A 17,067-nucleotide genomic window follows, 5' to 3' on the forward strand; every position below is an offset into this window, starting at 1 on the left:
CCTGATTGCTGTCAGAGCTTGCACTGAGGATGGCAGATGCCTCTACTATGAGATTCAGGATGAGGGCAGACTTCAGAGAGTGGAGGTGGAGTCGCCTTTGGTTGCAGAGTGCACCTTTCAAAGGATACGGGTAGTGGCCGCCGCTTCTCGAAAGTGGCATATTGACCCCGACCCTGCTGATGTGCTCCCGGATTGGCGCATATGGGCATATGCAGCGCGCCCCTTGGCCCGGCTACAGTGGGACCCTGGGGAGTACGAGTGGCATGAACCCTTGAGGCCACAGAGATCACCTTTTTCCAGTATACTGTTCGGCTGGGGCGGCATATTTTGACGGCGAGGAGGATGGTCTCTCCAGCTGCAGCGGGGCATTGGCGGCTACAGGGACTTTCACAGGAGTTCCTGGAGGATTTTTGGGCTCGGCTCTGGGCTAGTCGACAGGCCCGCAGGATCTCGACTTTCCAGTGGCTGGTCGCCCACAGGGGCTCAGCAGTTGGCACCTGGCTTGTTTATAGCGGTCTTCCGGCGGCCTGCGTCCGATGCGGCCACCCTATCGAGACACAGAGACATTGCCTTTGGGATTGCCCTCAGGCGCAGCAGATTTGGCTGCGGATGCTGCGTATTCTGGCCCCCCTCTCTCCAAAGGGTATGTTTACGTGGGGTGCCGCTGCTTGGTCAACTTTGTCAGGGCTTGCTATGGGCTATGAGATGGAGCAGGACAGTCAGGCCATCAGATTCATTAGGGGCCAGCCTCGCCTGGTTCCGGCACGGGATTTCTCGTCCGCCAGCTGGACACAAGAGAGGGATTTACGATGGGAGCTCCTCAGCAGCCTCACCATCTGGTTCACCTGGAGGGCCCGGTGTTTCACGGCCTTTGAGGGGAGACTGGAGCCACCAGCAGAGACTGTACGGGGGATTTGGCAGGAGTTGATCCACACCCTGCGAGGACAGTATGACCGCATCCGGGGCGACTCGGATGAGGCGATCTTGCGGCGCCAGGCCTTTCACACCACCTGGCGCAGCGGCCCCTTCTACACCTTACACACGGGATCCCCCCGTTGGCATTACAGGCCACCGGTTTGGCTTTTCCCCCCCCCTATTGTATGATCTAGCCCCTGAGTCCTTTGTACTGATGCTTGTATTTTGCACAACCTAGGGAGAGTCTCCCGGGCTGCCTTGCTGTATTCAGTGCTTTTTTTCTCTTATGGGCAGGAGAGATCTTTTGTAGCCCTACGGGCGTTTTTATATAACTAATGAAAGGATCTTTTCTCGGAAAAAAAAGAGTATTTGAAACACCTGCCGATCCCAAAATTGTGTGCCCAATTGCATGTCGACACGATACTAGTGATCACTTGGCTGCTTCTCCACTCCCCATCTTCTCATTCACGATGTTATGAGTACTCCCGGGGTCAAAAAGAATGTGTATAGTTTTCCCCATAACTGACTCATGCATCCGTATTAGGTTCGCGGGATTGAAAACTTTCATGTTAAAGCTACAACCTTTGCAAGCACTATGATCTATAACAATAGTGTGTATGGAAATAATTTTACCTTAAGCCTCGCTCACATGGGTTCCCTTCCACTTTGACTTGCCCTTAGTGTGTGGGCAGTTAGTTCGTCCTCATGTTTGCTGACGAGATGTGAAGCATCGATCCTCCTTAATGTACTGAAATGTCAACTCTGCTTTCCTTGCTTTCTTTGAATTGGGGTCTCCCATAGTCTGTGATTGTCTTCGGGTCTCTGGTAGAGTACGTGAAGTCTTTCCATGCTTAAACTTTCGTTAATGCTGGGATCTTGCCTGGTTTGTCGAAGAGGGTTGTTGGGGTTTCTTTGGCTGTTTCTTCGACATGGGCCTATCTTTTATGTACCATAGGTGAGGTGTGTCACAAGAAAAGTTGGCTGTGTAGAAGGTGTGGGGCAGTGAAAGAAAACAGCCAAGAAGTTGAATAGAGGACGGCAAGCAAGTCTTGCTTGTATGCAAGCCATGCTGCTTTAGATATTAGAAAACGAAGCGAAGGGGGTGTGATTGCTTCATGAAACAAATAGAGTATCTTTGGTGAGTTATGCTAACACTTACATTGCATCTTCTTTGTACCCAGGGTTGTAGAACCTAAGTACAGCAGAAAGGGAGCACAAGTTTTTTTCATAAATGACAGTTAATGTGTGCTGAGTCATGCTATCGTGCTACATGGGCTGCTTCAAATCGAAGCCCGAAAAGCAGATTTCAGGGTATGAGAACCCCTTGGATCTCGCTTTAGAGACCTCATGTAAGTTCACTTTTGTAAGCACTTCAGATCTGTGCTGATCAATGATTGGGATCAATGATTGGATAGTTTCGACTCATGTTGATTATCTGCAGTTAGTGTTAGTGAAGTGGAGGCCCTCTATGAGCTTTTCAAGCAGATAAGCAGCTCTCTCATTGATGATGGCTTGATACATAAGGTATGTATGTTGGATCTTTTTTGGGTTTATTTATGCAATCTGCATCCTCTTATTGAGGTGGTTGAAAGATTTATTCATCCTTTTTTTGGGTAAAATTCTACAGGAAGAGTTTCAGCTGGCTTTGTTCAAAAACAGGAAAAAAGAAAACTTTTTTGCAGAAAGGGTACGCATAACTTTTAGCAACGTTTTTCTATAAACAAGTAAGTCCGTCTGTTTGAACAAGCAAGGGTATGTAAAAGGTTGAGACTGATCCATCTGTCCTCTGTATATTTGCGGGCTCTAGCTTCCGGTTTGTTCTATGACTTTTCATTTTGATGATGTTTGTGAGCTTTCTTGCAATATGAAGATGAGTCAGATGAACAACTATGCTATAAGAATATAACTCACAAGCTTGGACACAGATTGACAAGTACAAGGCAGGAAGCAAAGTGATTATAACGACTTGCAACTCGGCATCCACATGATGGACAATAGTAGATAATGGTGGGTTGGGCTCGTACTGATGCTCTACGAGTTGGAATAGGTAATGGTGGGTTGAGCTCCTATTGATGCTCTACTAGTTGGAGGACTTAACAAGATGCTCTGCTAGTTGGAGGACTTCACAAGATGCTGTACATCATGATGGGGAAAATGGATTAGTCAAACTCCCCCTCCCCCGCCCCCCGCCCCCCGCCCCCCGCGGTCCCCCGTTTCTCCTCTCCTCCCTTCTCCTTTTGTAGCCCAACCAGCCCCCAAATAACTAAGGATCTTAACAGATATCTCAATGGCCATTGAGCGGGGTAGATCCCCAGCCCATGAAGGATGTCCTAGTGAGATCTTCCCTTCTATCAGGCAGACATCATGTCTGTAAAGCCCGTAACTAAGGATGTCTGGCTTGCTTGGCCTGGTCAGCCTGTTGCTGCAAGACGAATGTGTTTCAACAGGTGGTTAAGCCTGCTTGGCCCATGCTGGCATGAGCTGACAGTTCAGCAGCCTGGATGTTCTGGCCATGTTGCTGCTCATACTGTCTCTGCTGGTGCAAGGTTGAAGCCAAATCCAGAAAGGGGAAGATCTCTAGCCGCAGCGAGTTCTATTATCAGTGTTTCGCTTTTAAGTGTCGAGCCTCCCAAATTCACCAGGAGCTAGATGGGGCTAGCAGATGAATGAAATTAGTCTACTTTGGTGATTTTGCGTTTGTTCTATGACTCTCTGATGTGATAGTTCTTATACCGATCTTGAGCTGTGATGTAAGAGGATACAATGTGCAGTGTATGCAAGACAACACACACAAGAAGTGGAATCTTTCACAGCACAAAACTTAAAACTCAAATTCCAAACTAACAGACATGGAGAACATTACTACATTACTAATGATTTTGATGCAACAAACGGCTGTAGGGTGTTAGAAATCTAGCATGGTATCATACTAAACTAGAACATGGAAGAAGACTGCAAGAGAGATGAAGCAAACACTGAGAGAGTTATTTCCATGATGTGACCCCTGAATAAATAGGGCCAAGTACAAGACCATGAGCAAGAGTGCTTATGGGATAAATGTGGAGGTGCCACATGGCACACACTCAAGACTCAAGACAAAAACTAAGACTAGACAAAATGTAGACTAGAGAAATAGTACACCTAGTGTGCACTTATTTCCAACACCCTCCTTAAGTGGACACTAGGAGGAAGACAAAAGACAAGACTAGAAGACTGACATAAAGACCTATAGACTGAGAGACAAGACAGAAGACATGACAGACAAAGATCCTGAGACACCCTCCTCAAGTGATATCCTCATATGGGTCCACAAGGGTAGGTACAAAAGTGGATCATAGACAGACAAAGAGAGAGACAATCAGCCAGTAGAGTGGTCCCACAAAGAGAGAGACTGTCAGATAGACATAAGAGAGTCTGACAAATAGAAGATAAATGGGGACATAGACAGAAATGCCAAGAGAATGTGGGTAGCTAATCCACAAAAGAGAGGCATATAGACTGATAGACAGAGTGTCAGAGACATGACTGTAAGATCACACTGATAGACACATAGACATAGAGACTGACTGATTGTAGATAGACAGAGAGATGGACCTTGACTAATAATCCCTCCTCAAGGGCAATCCTCCTGCTAGAGTGAGTAATGCAGGGATGCCTCTTGGGTAGGTACAAAGATAAGTCCAAATAGACATGACATTACCCCATGATCTACATCATTGGTGATCATTGGTGGTAGATAGCATGAAAGCATAGACAGATATGTGAGAGATGGGAAGGTCTTACCATACTCGGCAGTGTCTAATCCCGTACAAGATAGAGAGTAGTTCTGAAAATTAATTTTGAAGAATAAACTAGAACTGAAAATATTGCAGCATAGAAAGATAATCCATTTTGGTTTTACCTCAGGTCTTCCACCCTTTCAGGGGTAACCCGAGAGAGAGACTGCTGCAAACAGAGAATTCTGCAAATAGAAAGAGATGAAGTACAAAACCACGATACCCAGAGAGACTGGAGAGAGCAGAGGTGCAGAATTTTGGGGCAGAGCTCGTGGGCAGAGAGAGCAGATAATGGCGTAGAAGAGGGCGGGGGCCAGGAGCAGCAGCTGTAGAAGATAGCGTGCAGATTTTCAGCAAGCTGGAGAGGTGCGCGTAGTATTGGCTGGGCAGACAGAAGCAGCGCGGGCAGAATGGCGGGGCAGAGATTGCGCATGAGCAGGAGCAGCACCTCGCCATGAACAGGCCCGTATTAGCAGCTGGAGAAGTGCGCGCAGAAGCAATGGCGGGGCAGAAGTGTGCAGCATTTGAAGAGGTAGGCGGGCAGAGTGCTGAAGGGAGATGCCGGAGAAGGATAGCGGGGAGAGGTTAACTGAAAGAAGAAGATGGAGATGACGAAGCTAGGGCTGCAGCAGACTGAGAGGAGAGGAGAGGGGATCTACATGCTCTGATACCATGTTAGAAATCTAGCATGGTATCATACTAAACTAGAACATGGAAGAAGATTGCAAGAGAGATGAAGCAAACACTGAGAGAGTTATTTCCATGATGTGACCCCTGAATAAATAGGGCCAAGTACAAGACCATGAGCAAGAGTGCTTATGGGATAAATGTGGAGGTGCCACATGGCACACACGCAAGACTCAAGACAAAAACTAAGACTAGACAAAATGTAGACTAGAGAAATAGTACACCTAGTGTGCACTTATTTCCAACATAGGGTCCACACGCGAAAGGAGCTTTGATGGCTGGTCTGAAACTACTTATACAGAGGCTGTGTGCTAGAGGAAGCTAGGGTGCAGTGAACAGTGAAGGTGGATAGATCGTATGTGGATGGGCTGGAGTTCAACTCTCTTAATAGATTCCGTAGACTGCGTTCGGTTGTGAGAGTCCTCCTGGTCCATTCCCATGCTGGGAAAGTCTGGTTTGGGACTGGTTGTGAGTGACAAGCGACCTTATAGGAATGGACTATGAGCCAAAGTGGAAGTCCTTGTGGAAGTAGCTTGAGAACTTAGCGACTATCTTAGATCCTCCAGGAATTATTGCATAAAGCAGACTACAATACTCCTCCTCGGAGGTCAAGACACAATGCCAAAAAGGGGGGGCTCCCTCCTCAGCTTGCCGCTCTTGGAGAAAGACTACATTAAGAAAGAGGAGGGGGGATGCTACTTGGGGCTGAGCAGTTTGGTGACACTCTGAATGCAGGGTGGGGTGGGGCCTCGTATGGGACCCCTCAGAGGAAGTGGGAACGGACACGTAGCCCACTAAATCCTCTACTTTTGGCTGGTAAGATGGCGGAGACACACCTCTCTTGGTGCAGAGCCTACCTCCCCCACCGGAGGGCCATCCAAGGTTGACCCTCAGTCTGGTGACCCATTGAATGCAGACCCTGGGGTGGGCTGGGCCTTGTATGACCTCCGAGGAAGCGGGAATGGCCGCTTGGCCTACTAAATCCTCCTGGGCTGTCGTCTAAATGTGACCAACGGATGGTTGTAGGAGCTGTTACCTAGGCTTTGCATGGGGAGAGTGCGTGCGTCCACCATCTGGCCTTTCATCGTCATGGGTGTCTGTGGGGGATTTGCATTCTGGCTTTGTGGCCATCTGCTGCTATTGTGCTTACGCTTGTTAGGTGGTGGCTCCAAAACAACCCCCCCCCCCCCCCCCACGTGAGGTGTAGGGGCGTGGGGCCGTGGCAGGGGCCAGCTGGTGAGTATTGAACTGCCAGTATTTACTGAGAGAGAGAGGAGCCAATATCTCTGGGGGCAGCTCCTATGGATGTGCTAGTGCTATGGTGAGGATATTTGAAACCGGCCTTTAGTAGAAACCAAAGTGCGGTAGACTAATAGTCGGCCAAACACAACTGTAAATCAGCAAAGTAAAAAGGTAAAAGGGAGCTAGAGTGCTCCTACACAAAAACCACGACACCTGTTGGCCCCAAATCTTGGCGCCCCTTTCGGTATTTCTTTATTCACATTCAAAAAGAGTTCAGCTGAATACAATAGCCATACATGGCTGAAACATATGCATGTCCAAACTGCTAGTCCTCTGGTCCTCTCAGCATAGAGGTTTCACACAGCCCTTTGCTCAAAACACCACACTGTTCTGCACCTCTAATCTGCCAAGATGGTACATCCACAAGGCCTTGAAAACACAGCCCATTGGCCTATGCACGCAGCCAAAAACACAGCCATGGAACAGCCCATGAACTCTTCTAGAAACAGCCCAAAAGCTTGCCCTGTTTCCACCCTCAAAACTGCCAAACCCTTCCACTCACAAAGGGCCAGAGACACACCTCCATGAGCCCGTGAAAAGAGAGACTCAAACACCACCCTATACACACAGGAGAGAGAAAGTGACTTGCTTTCTTCTGCTCCACCTCCTGTTCCTCCAGTTTGCCAAGATAGAGGGAGAGAAAGCGTGGGCCCTGTTCAGTCCTGCCTCCTGCCGTACTGCACCTCATGCAGCTGCCTGCAGTCCTGCGCCGCTTCACCAAAGAGAGAGAGAGAGAGAAAGAAAGAAAGAAAGTTATATTAACGTCCACGGGAGGCCGAATCCGACCTATGGGACAGATCAGATACATCCATTTACATTCCACTCTGGGTATCGATGCCAAAGAGGCATAAAACTGAAAAAAAATAACTCAAAATGAACTCTTAAGACTCTTAAGAGTTTAAATTACAATGGGTTCTATTGCATCTAGTTCGAAATTGAGGTTCAAAATAAAAAAAGCTATATTTCATCCATGGATGGATTTGCTCTCGAGGGGGGTGGGGTATGGAATTCTTTAATGATTGCTTGTCCTCCTCTGTATATTGCCCATTTGCCATTCTTTCTTGCTTCTTTAACTTTATTCAGCTCTGCCGATCTGTTCTTGAGTTGTAGCGGGGTGAGTTCATCAGCTATCCATACCTTTGTCCCTTGGAGAGACCTTGTTTGCTTCATCACTGCTATTTTCTCATTGTTGTCCATATAGGAGACTTTTGCCTTTGTACCCTTTACTATAATAGAGATAGGGTCTCCTAAGTCCACGAAGGGGACTACTTTGCTCAGTTGTGCTGTAAGTACATCTGTATCTAATATGTAGTCTTCTCGAAGCTCTTGAGCTATGTCTGCCCTATCCCAGCCTTGAGGAAGACCACCGACTCTGATTACCTTTTTGTTACTTTCCATTCGTTCCTTTTCTTTGACTGCTGATATGACTTCTTTAACAAAATCTTGTGAGTTAACTGAATTTACCTTTGAAACATGGTTTGTCGTTTCTGTTTGTAGTGTTGTAGGTGTGGGTCCTTCTCGTGCTTCCTCTTGCTTCGTCTTCATGGCTTGCACTTGCACTTTCAGTTCGTTGATGTGTTCATCTTTCTTAATAGTCTCGTGTTTCAGTGCTGCTAATTCAGGCTTCCCATGGTGTCGGCTTGCTCACGGGTGGAGGAATGGGCGGTAATCGTGAAGCGGTGACTGAGGCAAAAGACTTCTTACTTCCCATGTGTTGCTGCTGATAAAGGAGAGGGCTGTTGGTGGAACGAGTCTCCCCTCAAGGGTACCCTCTCCCCTTTGGGGGAGACTCAGAAAATGTGACCTACAGGATGCTTAGCTATAGGTTCAGGGGAGAGTTATGTTGCTGCCTTGGGGGCCTGAGCAAGGGTGGGTGTGGAAAGGGCGGCAAGTAAATACGAACAGGATACGAACAGGCGGGCAGGGGCGAAAGGGGCGCAGAGACTGAAACGGGGGCGGCGAGCAAATACGAACAGGATACAAACAGGCGGGCAGGGGCGAAAGGGGCGCAGAGACTGAAACGGGGGCGGCGAGCAAATACGAACAGGCGGGCAGGGGCGAAAGGGGCGCAGAGACTGAAACGGGGGCGGCGAGCAAATACGAACAGGCGGGCAGGGGCGAAAGGGGCGCAGAGACTGAAACAGGATACGAACAGGCGGGCAGGGGCGAAAGAGAGAGAGAGAGAGAGAGAGAGAGAGAGAGAGAGAGAGAGCGCAGTCCAGCCAGCCTGTTTGCAAGAGAGAAAGAAAGAAAGAAAGATATATTAACGTCTACGAGAGGCCAAAGTCGGCCTATGAGACAAAAAATAATACAACTGTGTTCCAGTCCGCCTGTTTTTGCAAGAGAGAAGGAGACAGTCCACAGCCCCTATGTGCCGGCCTGTCCCTAAAAGGGAAAACGCCTGCAGTTCAGCCCCTGTGGGCCACTTGGAGACTGCCCGCCAGCTTCTCTTCCAAGCCAAAGAGCCAAAAAAAAAAAACATCCCCCTGGTTGCTGCCCGACTCCTCCAAAAGAAGCCCTTTTGCCAATGATAGCATGTCTCCCCAAGGGCCATGATTCTCCCCGAAAGTATTCCTTTGGTTTAAAGGTTTTTAAAACCTTTGTCCCCTCCAAACATTTGTCCCCCCCCCCACATGGGGTTATAAAAGGGAAACTTAGTAATAATACCTAGAGTCCTCTTGACCCCAAGTGTGCACATTTAATAAATGTTCGGCACACTTGTGTCCTACACACTGACCACCATGCCCAATGTTTGGATACGCTGTACAATTACACAGGGTCGTGACATACCCCCCTCTTGAAAGATGGCAAGCATCCCCGATTGCATTGTGGTGATACAACATGACATCCAAGCCAACCACACTGATAACAAAAGCTGCCTATACGCAAAATATCAGCCATGTGATCCAATTGAAAGTGAAGTACAATATGGCAAGATTAGCGTCCCAATCTCTCTGAGCCATATATATGTAGCAACTTTCATTGCAAACCAATGGTGTAGTAATAGTCCAAGTTGTATACCACTGTGAACCATACATAACCACAACATCCAATGTGACTAGTACACATGGGTGAAAGCATGTATAGGTGGTACCAAAAAGGAGTGTCTTGGACACTCCTTTTAGCCACCAGAAAGAGGCTTAAATTTGAAATAGAGACGGGCTTGAAAATGCAACTGAGCATTCATTAAGGGAATGGCGTGCCCATTAAACGCTTCTGAATATTCTCTCTCCTCCACCAGTCTGCACTCGTCCTGCAATCACTCTCTCTCTCTCACTCTCTCTCACTCTCTGCCTCTCTCTCTCTCTGTCATAGCATAGCCTCTGCTTCCCGCCTGAGCGCAAGCTGTATTCAACTGTACTATCTCCCTCTCTCCCTCTCTCTCTCTCTCCATGAAGACTACAGTTGTGCTTTAATGGTCTTCTTTGCAATAACCTCAGCCTCCTAGCTCCCTCATAACTGGCTCCACATGGAGTCTCATAGTGTACAGAATGGCAATACAGGCTCTGTATATCTTCCCCCATTGTCTATCACACAACACATCTTGAGAGAACTTCTGCCAGGTCTTCGAAACTACTGGGTTGCAAAGAAGAGGGAACAAAGAAGCATTGAGAACCAGGTCTTCGAAACTACTGGGTTGCAAAGAAGAGGGAACAAAGAAGCATTGAGAAGAGGATGGCACGTACGCGCGAGGATGGTGACATTGATGAGCGAGAGGTAAAGAAAATCTGCAGAGCAGTTTCTCAGTGTTGGCGCAAACAAACAAACGGGCTTTCCGAGGGCCTTCAAACAAAGATTTTACAACAGCTCCTTCATCATCCAACGTTCTCAGTGTTGCAGCACACGTCAGAGACAGTTGAGAGACTCATTTTCTCTAACATTTGTCATACATTATCTGAGGTGAAGACACCCCATTCAAATAACGAGTTGTTTTTAAAGCGGGCTACTGTCGTGGCATGCCTCAATGGCGCATCTGGTGTTGACAATCAAATGAGTGGTAGAGAAGTTGCCAAGGCTTTAGGAGTTCATCGAAGGAATGTCATTGCGGCCAATTTTTGGCTGCAACATGAAGCGGAGGAAGGGTCACTTCCCTTGGATTCTTGTCACCGTCAGTTGCATAGGGCAAGCACCATCACCAGTGAAATCAGGGAAATCGTGTTTCAGTTTTGGTCGGTGGAAACTCGCATCTCCCCAAACAAGAAAGATGTTGTTCGAAAGAGGATAGGCAAGAGTGCGCATGTACTGCATCCAGTGCATCTACTCGATTTGCCTCAGGTATATCACTGTGTTGAGAGTGTGTTGTAAGAGCTACACAGTTTGCTCGCATATGATTGATAGTGTATCCAGATATGCTCTTCTATACGATACTGATTTCTAAATGTCAGTGGTTTAGAGTGCTTGACAGTACTTAAATTTTGTATGATAGGGCATTAGAGTGCTTTACCATGCTTCCAAATGTTTGCAAGTGCCTCACACTGCATTACAATGCTTAATATCTATAGTGCTTTACGAAGCTTTACAATTGATTTCAGATGCTTTTGAGTGCTTCATGGTGATTCCAAGAAATTCCAAGTCATGAGTGCATCTTAGTGCTTCTGAGCATTTTCAGACCACTTCTGAGTGCCCGACAGTGCACTATATTGCTTAACCATGCTTTATAGTGCTTGACATACTTCTTCAAGTGATCACAAGTGCTTCTAAGTGGTTCATAGTGGTTCCAAGTAATTTTATGTCATTCCAAGTGCATCTAAATGTTTCTGTGTGCTTCCAAGTGCCTTTTGTTGCGTAATGGCTTAACAGAGCTTAAGAAGTGATAACAGGAGCTTCTAACTGCTTCCAAGTGCTTGTAAGTGCTTGTAAGTGCTTCCAAGTGCATCTAAATGTTTCTGTGTGCTTCTAAGTGCCTTTTGTTGCTTCTGAGTGCTTAATAGTGCTTCAAAAAGCTGCCAGGTGCCATAGAGTTCTTCCAAATGCTTATGCTCGTAATGGCTTAATAGAGCTTCAGAAGTGATAACAGGAGCTTCTAACTGCTTCCAAGTGCTTGTAAGTGCTTCCAAGTGCTTGCTAGGGCTTCTAAATGCTTGCTAAGTGCTTGCTAGTGCTTCTAAGTGCTTGCAAGTTCTTCCAAGTGCTTCTAGTGCTTGCTAGTGCTTCCATGTGCTTCTAAGTGCTTCCAAGTGCTTCTAAGTGCTTGCTAGTGGTTCCAAGTGTTTGCTAGTGGTTCTAAGTGCTTCCAAGTGCTTCTAAGTGCTTGCTAGTGATTCCATGTGCCTCTAAGTGCTTCCATGTGCTTCTAAGTGCTTCTAAGTGCTTCCAAGTGCTTCTAAGTGCTTGCTAGTGGTTCCAAGTGTTTGCTAGTGGTTCTAAGTGCTTCCAAGTGCTTCTAAGTGCTTGCTAGTGATTCCATGTGCCTCTAAGTGCTTCCATGTGCTTCTAAGTGCTTCCAAGTACTCCCAAGTGTTTGCTAGTGTTTCCAATTGCTTCTAAGTGTTTCCTAGTGCTTCCAAGAAATTCCATGTTATTCCAAGTTCATCTAAATGGATCCTCAGGTTTCTAAGTGCTTGCAGGTGCCTGAGAGTGCTTTATAGTGCTTTACAACCATTTACTAGTGCTGCCAGGTGCAGAAAGTGCTACTAAGTGCGTCTAAGAGCTTTACCCAATGAGTGTCATAGCTTTACACTGATTGAAAGTGCGTCATAATGCTTACCAATGCTATAGGTTGCTTCAGAATGATTTATAATGCTTGATAGTGTGTCTAAATTTGTCTTCTTTGTCACAGAGGGACTTCTATATGCGGTTCCAAGTGGCTCATTCTAACATAAGGATCTCCCTAAGATGTTTTGAGGGTCTAAAGCCATACTTCGTATGCAAGTTGAAGGACCGCAACACTTGTTGTTGTGAATACCATGTGCAGCTTGTCTACTTTAAGGAAGCTCTTAATCAGATGCGCCAGGGAAGATATGGGCTACATGGCCGGCCATGCAGTTGCAGGTGCCTTGTTTGCAGTTCTCATGATGGAACAGCGTAGTGCGCGGCCTCCAATGCCACATTTCCAAGCTTAACAGACCTGTGGGAGTCTGTATTGTGCCCAAAACCCATTGACTGTGCTTATTACCGTAGACAATGTCTTTTGGGTACATGCAAACATTGTGGCATTAAACAGATCTCCTTGTGTCCACATGAAAAAAGCGATGACATCTCTATGATGACTGTCAAGCTTTTTGATGACGTTTCTACACAGGAAGTGGATGAGAACGGTCAAGCAAAAACTCGGAAAGATCTTGTTGTTCGCCAAGTCAGCCCGAGGACTTTCACTTCCTTGCTTCAAAGCAAATTGGGAAACTTCATCAAACACAATTATAAGTACAAATGGCAAGCTGAACAATTCAAAGAGTGTTTGGATAAATTTCCAGATGATGTAGTGGTGTCAGTAGTGGATTTTGCAGAGAATTACTCCTTCAAGGTGTAGAATGAAATTCAGTCAATGCATTGGTATTCAACTCAGGTGACAATCTTGGTCCACATTTCGTACCTGCGTGATGTGCTTGGTACCATTCGGAAGACAACCCACTTCTACATCTCTGATGACAAAATCCACGACACTTTGTTTGTGCAGCACTACTTTATTTTGCACAATGAGTGGCTAAAAGCTCAAGGATGCAGTGTCAAGCGACACTAGGTGTGGTCTGATGGCGCTGCTTCACAATTCAAAGCAAGGCGTCCTTTCTATTTTGTAGCCCGATACTTCAATATGACAGGTATTGAGATGATGCACAGTTTCTTCGCATCCGGCCATGGGAAGGGCGAGCACGATTTGGCTGGTGCGGTGCTCAAAAGAGCTCTCACACAGGAGCAGCTGAAATCTGACGGATGGGTGTTACATAACGCTTCAAGTGTAGTGGCATTCCTCAACGCAACCCTCAGGAAAGAATGTCCATTGACAGGGAAGAAAGTCGATCGTAGATTTTGGGAGGTCAAGCTCGGTGATGTAGACAGAGATAGAGAGTGGGATTGCATGCGGATCAAAGGGTCTCGATCCTTCCACTGTGTCAACGGCTACAGTCAATCAGATATGCACGGGCTACGGTGCAGACCATTGTCCTGCTTTTGCCATGCGTGCATGAAAGGCCAATGGAGGAGATGTGTAAACAAGGACCACGTTGAGAGGTGGCAGTACTTGTGAATACAACCGACTGTCAATGTTCAAAACGATGGAGAAGCATCCAGCGATGATGAGTTACCAGGAGGCCCCATGTATGGTGGCCACCATGACAACCTAAGTGATGCCTTGATGGTTGGCCAGAACTTCGCAGTGAATGCAGAAGAACCAGGTGCAGACTTCTACATCTTGAAGTGCACTAAAACGAAGCGCTTGACCATCAAATCTGAAAGGGATGAATGGCATAACCGTATTCAAAAGAACTCATTTGTCATTGAGGGACTCTTCTACGACAAGGTAAATGGCCAAGATGACACCTACGTTCTTTTGGATGACAAGCCCCCTGCTTTTATCTACTCCCACCTGCTGCGATGCATCAGGTTTCCGATGTGCTCGGTAGAAGGTGAGCCTAATGTATATAAATTGTCAAATGATGTATTTGAACAAATCTATAATAGCATGCCCCCAGAGGAGAACTTGTAAGTTCTAACTTTCAAGCTAGCACAATGTGTCCTCCAAAGAAGCACTATTTCGCACGTTCAACTCTTTGACAGCACTTTCAGTAGTAGACAAGCACTTTAAGACCACTTGACAAGCACTTCTAGTACCTACACAAGCACTTCTAGGATCTACACAAGCACTTTCAGATTACTTGAAAAGCACTTTAAGTACCTAGACAAGCACTTTAAGTAACTAGACAAGCACTTTCAGACCACTTGACCAGCACTTCCCAAACAATTGAAGTTCCTACACAAGCACTTGACAAGCACTTGGAGGCCACATGGTAAGCACCTGTCAGGTACTTTTAGTACCTAGACAAGCATTCCAGACCACTTGACAAGCGCTTTAAGCACCTTGACAAACACTTTCAGATTACGTGACCAGCAGTTAGCCAGCACTTTCTAGTACCTAGACAAGCACATGTTTAGTACTTTCAGACCACTTGATAAATTCTTGTCAAGCACTTCAGTACCTGGACAAGCACTTTTAATATCTAGACAAGCACTTTCAAACCACTTGACAAGCACTTCAGTACCTAGACAAGCACTTTCAAACCACTTGACAAGCACTTCAATACCTAGACAAGCACTTTCAAACCATCACTTTCTTAAGAGTCCACAAAATGCAACCACAGTATAAACTAACGAAAATGACACCAGATCGACACAAAATCGTTCCAAGGTCAAAACCATTTTTGTTTGTATATATGTCAAGGAGTGTTGGAAGTTAGCCACACAATAAAGGCACGGTGTTAGAGCACATTAAGCTACACAGTAAGGGCATGGTGTCATGGCAGTGAAGGGGCTTCAGGCAGCCCTCTGTACAATGGAAAAACTGCCTGCAAAAGCACTTCTAATTTGTTGTTTTACTCTTTGGACGCTTATACTCTCTTTCTTTAGGATCCAGGTTGGGGGCTTCAATTTCTTTCATTTCCTCAACATTGTTCCGCACGATTCTCCAATTCGACAGTTGCAAGGCATCATCCCTGACATCAAAAGGGCACTCTCTGACAGTTTTTGCTCTGTCAGCACTCTCTGCCCACTGCAACACAAAGTCAGTCACATCCTGTTTCAGAAAATTTTCCCACTGCCCCTCAGTCTGCTTCTCCACTTCAGGAAGGATCACATAGCATGCAGGATCATTAGAGTACATTTTATACAATGAGTCATCTAGCACAAGTGTATTTGTCTTATTGAATTTCGAGAAAAGATGCCAGAAGGTATCCAGGTTTTTCAAGAACATTGGCCTAGGAGGAATATCAAAGCGCCAAGTGCAAACATGGCAAGCGGTTTGCGATAGCCATCCACTCATGCATTTCTTGACTTGAGGCATGCACTTATCCATGACTGTCTCCAATTCCCTGCCACTATGGGAGGTCCACACAAATACCTCTGCAACCTGACTCAACGCAAGTAACACCTCTGCATCCTGCCGTACGTAATAGGTGGTGTTGCCATCCTCACATACTTTGGAAAAGTACAGTGTTGAGACATTTGGGGGAATCTCTGTCCTGCGCTTATCGTACACGCACAAAAGAACCTTGTTGAAGTCAACAACGACTGCCAGGTCTCGAGAGTCATTGAAGCGTCGAAACTGATAGCGTGGAGGACAGTGCTCAATGTGCTCTACCTGATCAGTGGGTGGTAGGGTTTTCGAGCCAACAACTTGAATTTTAACTACATGCACAACAATTAAGATGGTCAGGACACGCACAGACACTGAGACAAAGGACTTATATATTATATTGCCGCAAAATAATGCGGCTTGCATGAGCAAAAAGCTACAAAGTTGCAAGAAGCTAAAGCTTCTTGCATGCTCGGGCTTTGGGGAAAATTGGGTTAGTACTTTTCTTGGGGTCCCGAAGAGGCCCATCCTCCACCTGCCTTTTCTTCTTCTTCCGCAGCTCTCCTCCAACAAATTGGAGGGTCTCTTCCATATCTGGGTCCAACTCCTCTTCAGTATGTACACCTTTGTCGACGCGGCTTGGCTCTCCAGTTGGAGCACTAACATGACTTAATGTCTTAATGACATCTGTACATGGGATAGCAATAGGAAATCAAGTTAGGAGCACAGGTAGTTAATATGATCACAATGATCATGGATAATCATGTCTGAGGATAACATGTTACAGCAACCAAAATTACCTTGTGTGATCTCAGAACCAGGTGTCTCCCTCGGGATGCCTCCATTACCAACAAGCATATCAGTTTTTTCAGCAGACAGACTACAACCACCCACCATGTTTTTGTATTTCATCATCAAGGCGTCTAGGTTGAAGGGGGCGTCCACATCATGCATGGACGAGGTGGAAGCGGCTAGGTCCACCCCCTCGCCAGCCTCTGGCTCACCTGAGACATAACAGACAATTACTGTACATATCAAAAGTAGCATGAATCCTATCCTATGAAAGAGGCATGCCTTACCTATGGACTCCTCATATGCATTCCCAAGTGCCCAACATCTTGCTACAAGTGGTATCTCCCACGAACAGTCCGGAACAATGCACTTGGGCTCAGTTGCACAGACAATGGAAAAGCAAAAGGGGTGGTACTTGTGGGCACATGGCAGATAATAAACGCCGGCCGCATGTTTGCTTGACAGCAGCTGGCCACAGGCCACACAAGATCCACCAATGAGGACAGTGTAAGCACCTAGGACAGACTTGGCAGGCGGGGTAGGCACTAGAAGGGCTCTCCCCTCTCTCTTCAAGAAAGTGCATGCCTCCTT

The 17,067-nt window shown here is 46.5% G+C and overlaps 1 protein-coding gene across 7 annotated transcripts in view; it reads left to right on the forward strand.

Moving 5' to 3' along the window:
- The window catches only part of LOC147626604 (calcineurin B-like protein 1), a 130,954-nt gene that overhangs the window by 74,539 nt on the left and 39,348 nt on the right, over nucleotides 1-17,067 (forward strand). For 4 of the 7 annotated variants that reach the window (XM_086816667.1, XM_086816666.1, XM_086816672.1 and 1 more), the window contains exons 2-4: nucleotides 2,097-2,264; nucleotides 2,357-2,439; nucleotides 2,543-2,602. In XM_086816667.1, the coding sequence (XP_086672793.1) occupies nucleotides 2,171-2,264; nucleotides 2,357-2,439; nucleotides 2,543-2,602 (237 nt within the window). In that variant the 5' untranslated portion in view covers nucleotides 2,097-2,170. The remainder of the gene's footprint in view (nucleotides 1-2,096; nucleotides 2,265-2,356; nucleotides 2,440-2,542; nucleotides 2,603-17,067) is intronic. The other 3 variants (XM_086816669.1, XM_086816668.1, XM_086816671.1) reach the window with 1 other exon arrangement.

This window comes from Cibotium barometz, chromosome 22 (genome assembly GCF_041138505.1).
Source record: "Cibotium barometz isolate CiBa-2024 chromosome 22, ASM4113850v1, whole genome shotgun sequence".
Classification (NCBI taxonomy): Eukaryota; Viridiplantae; Streptophyta; class Polypodiopsida; order Cyatheales; family Cibotiaceae; genus Cibotium; species Cibotium barometz.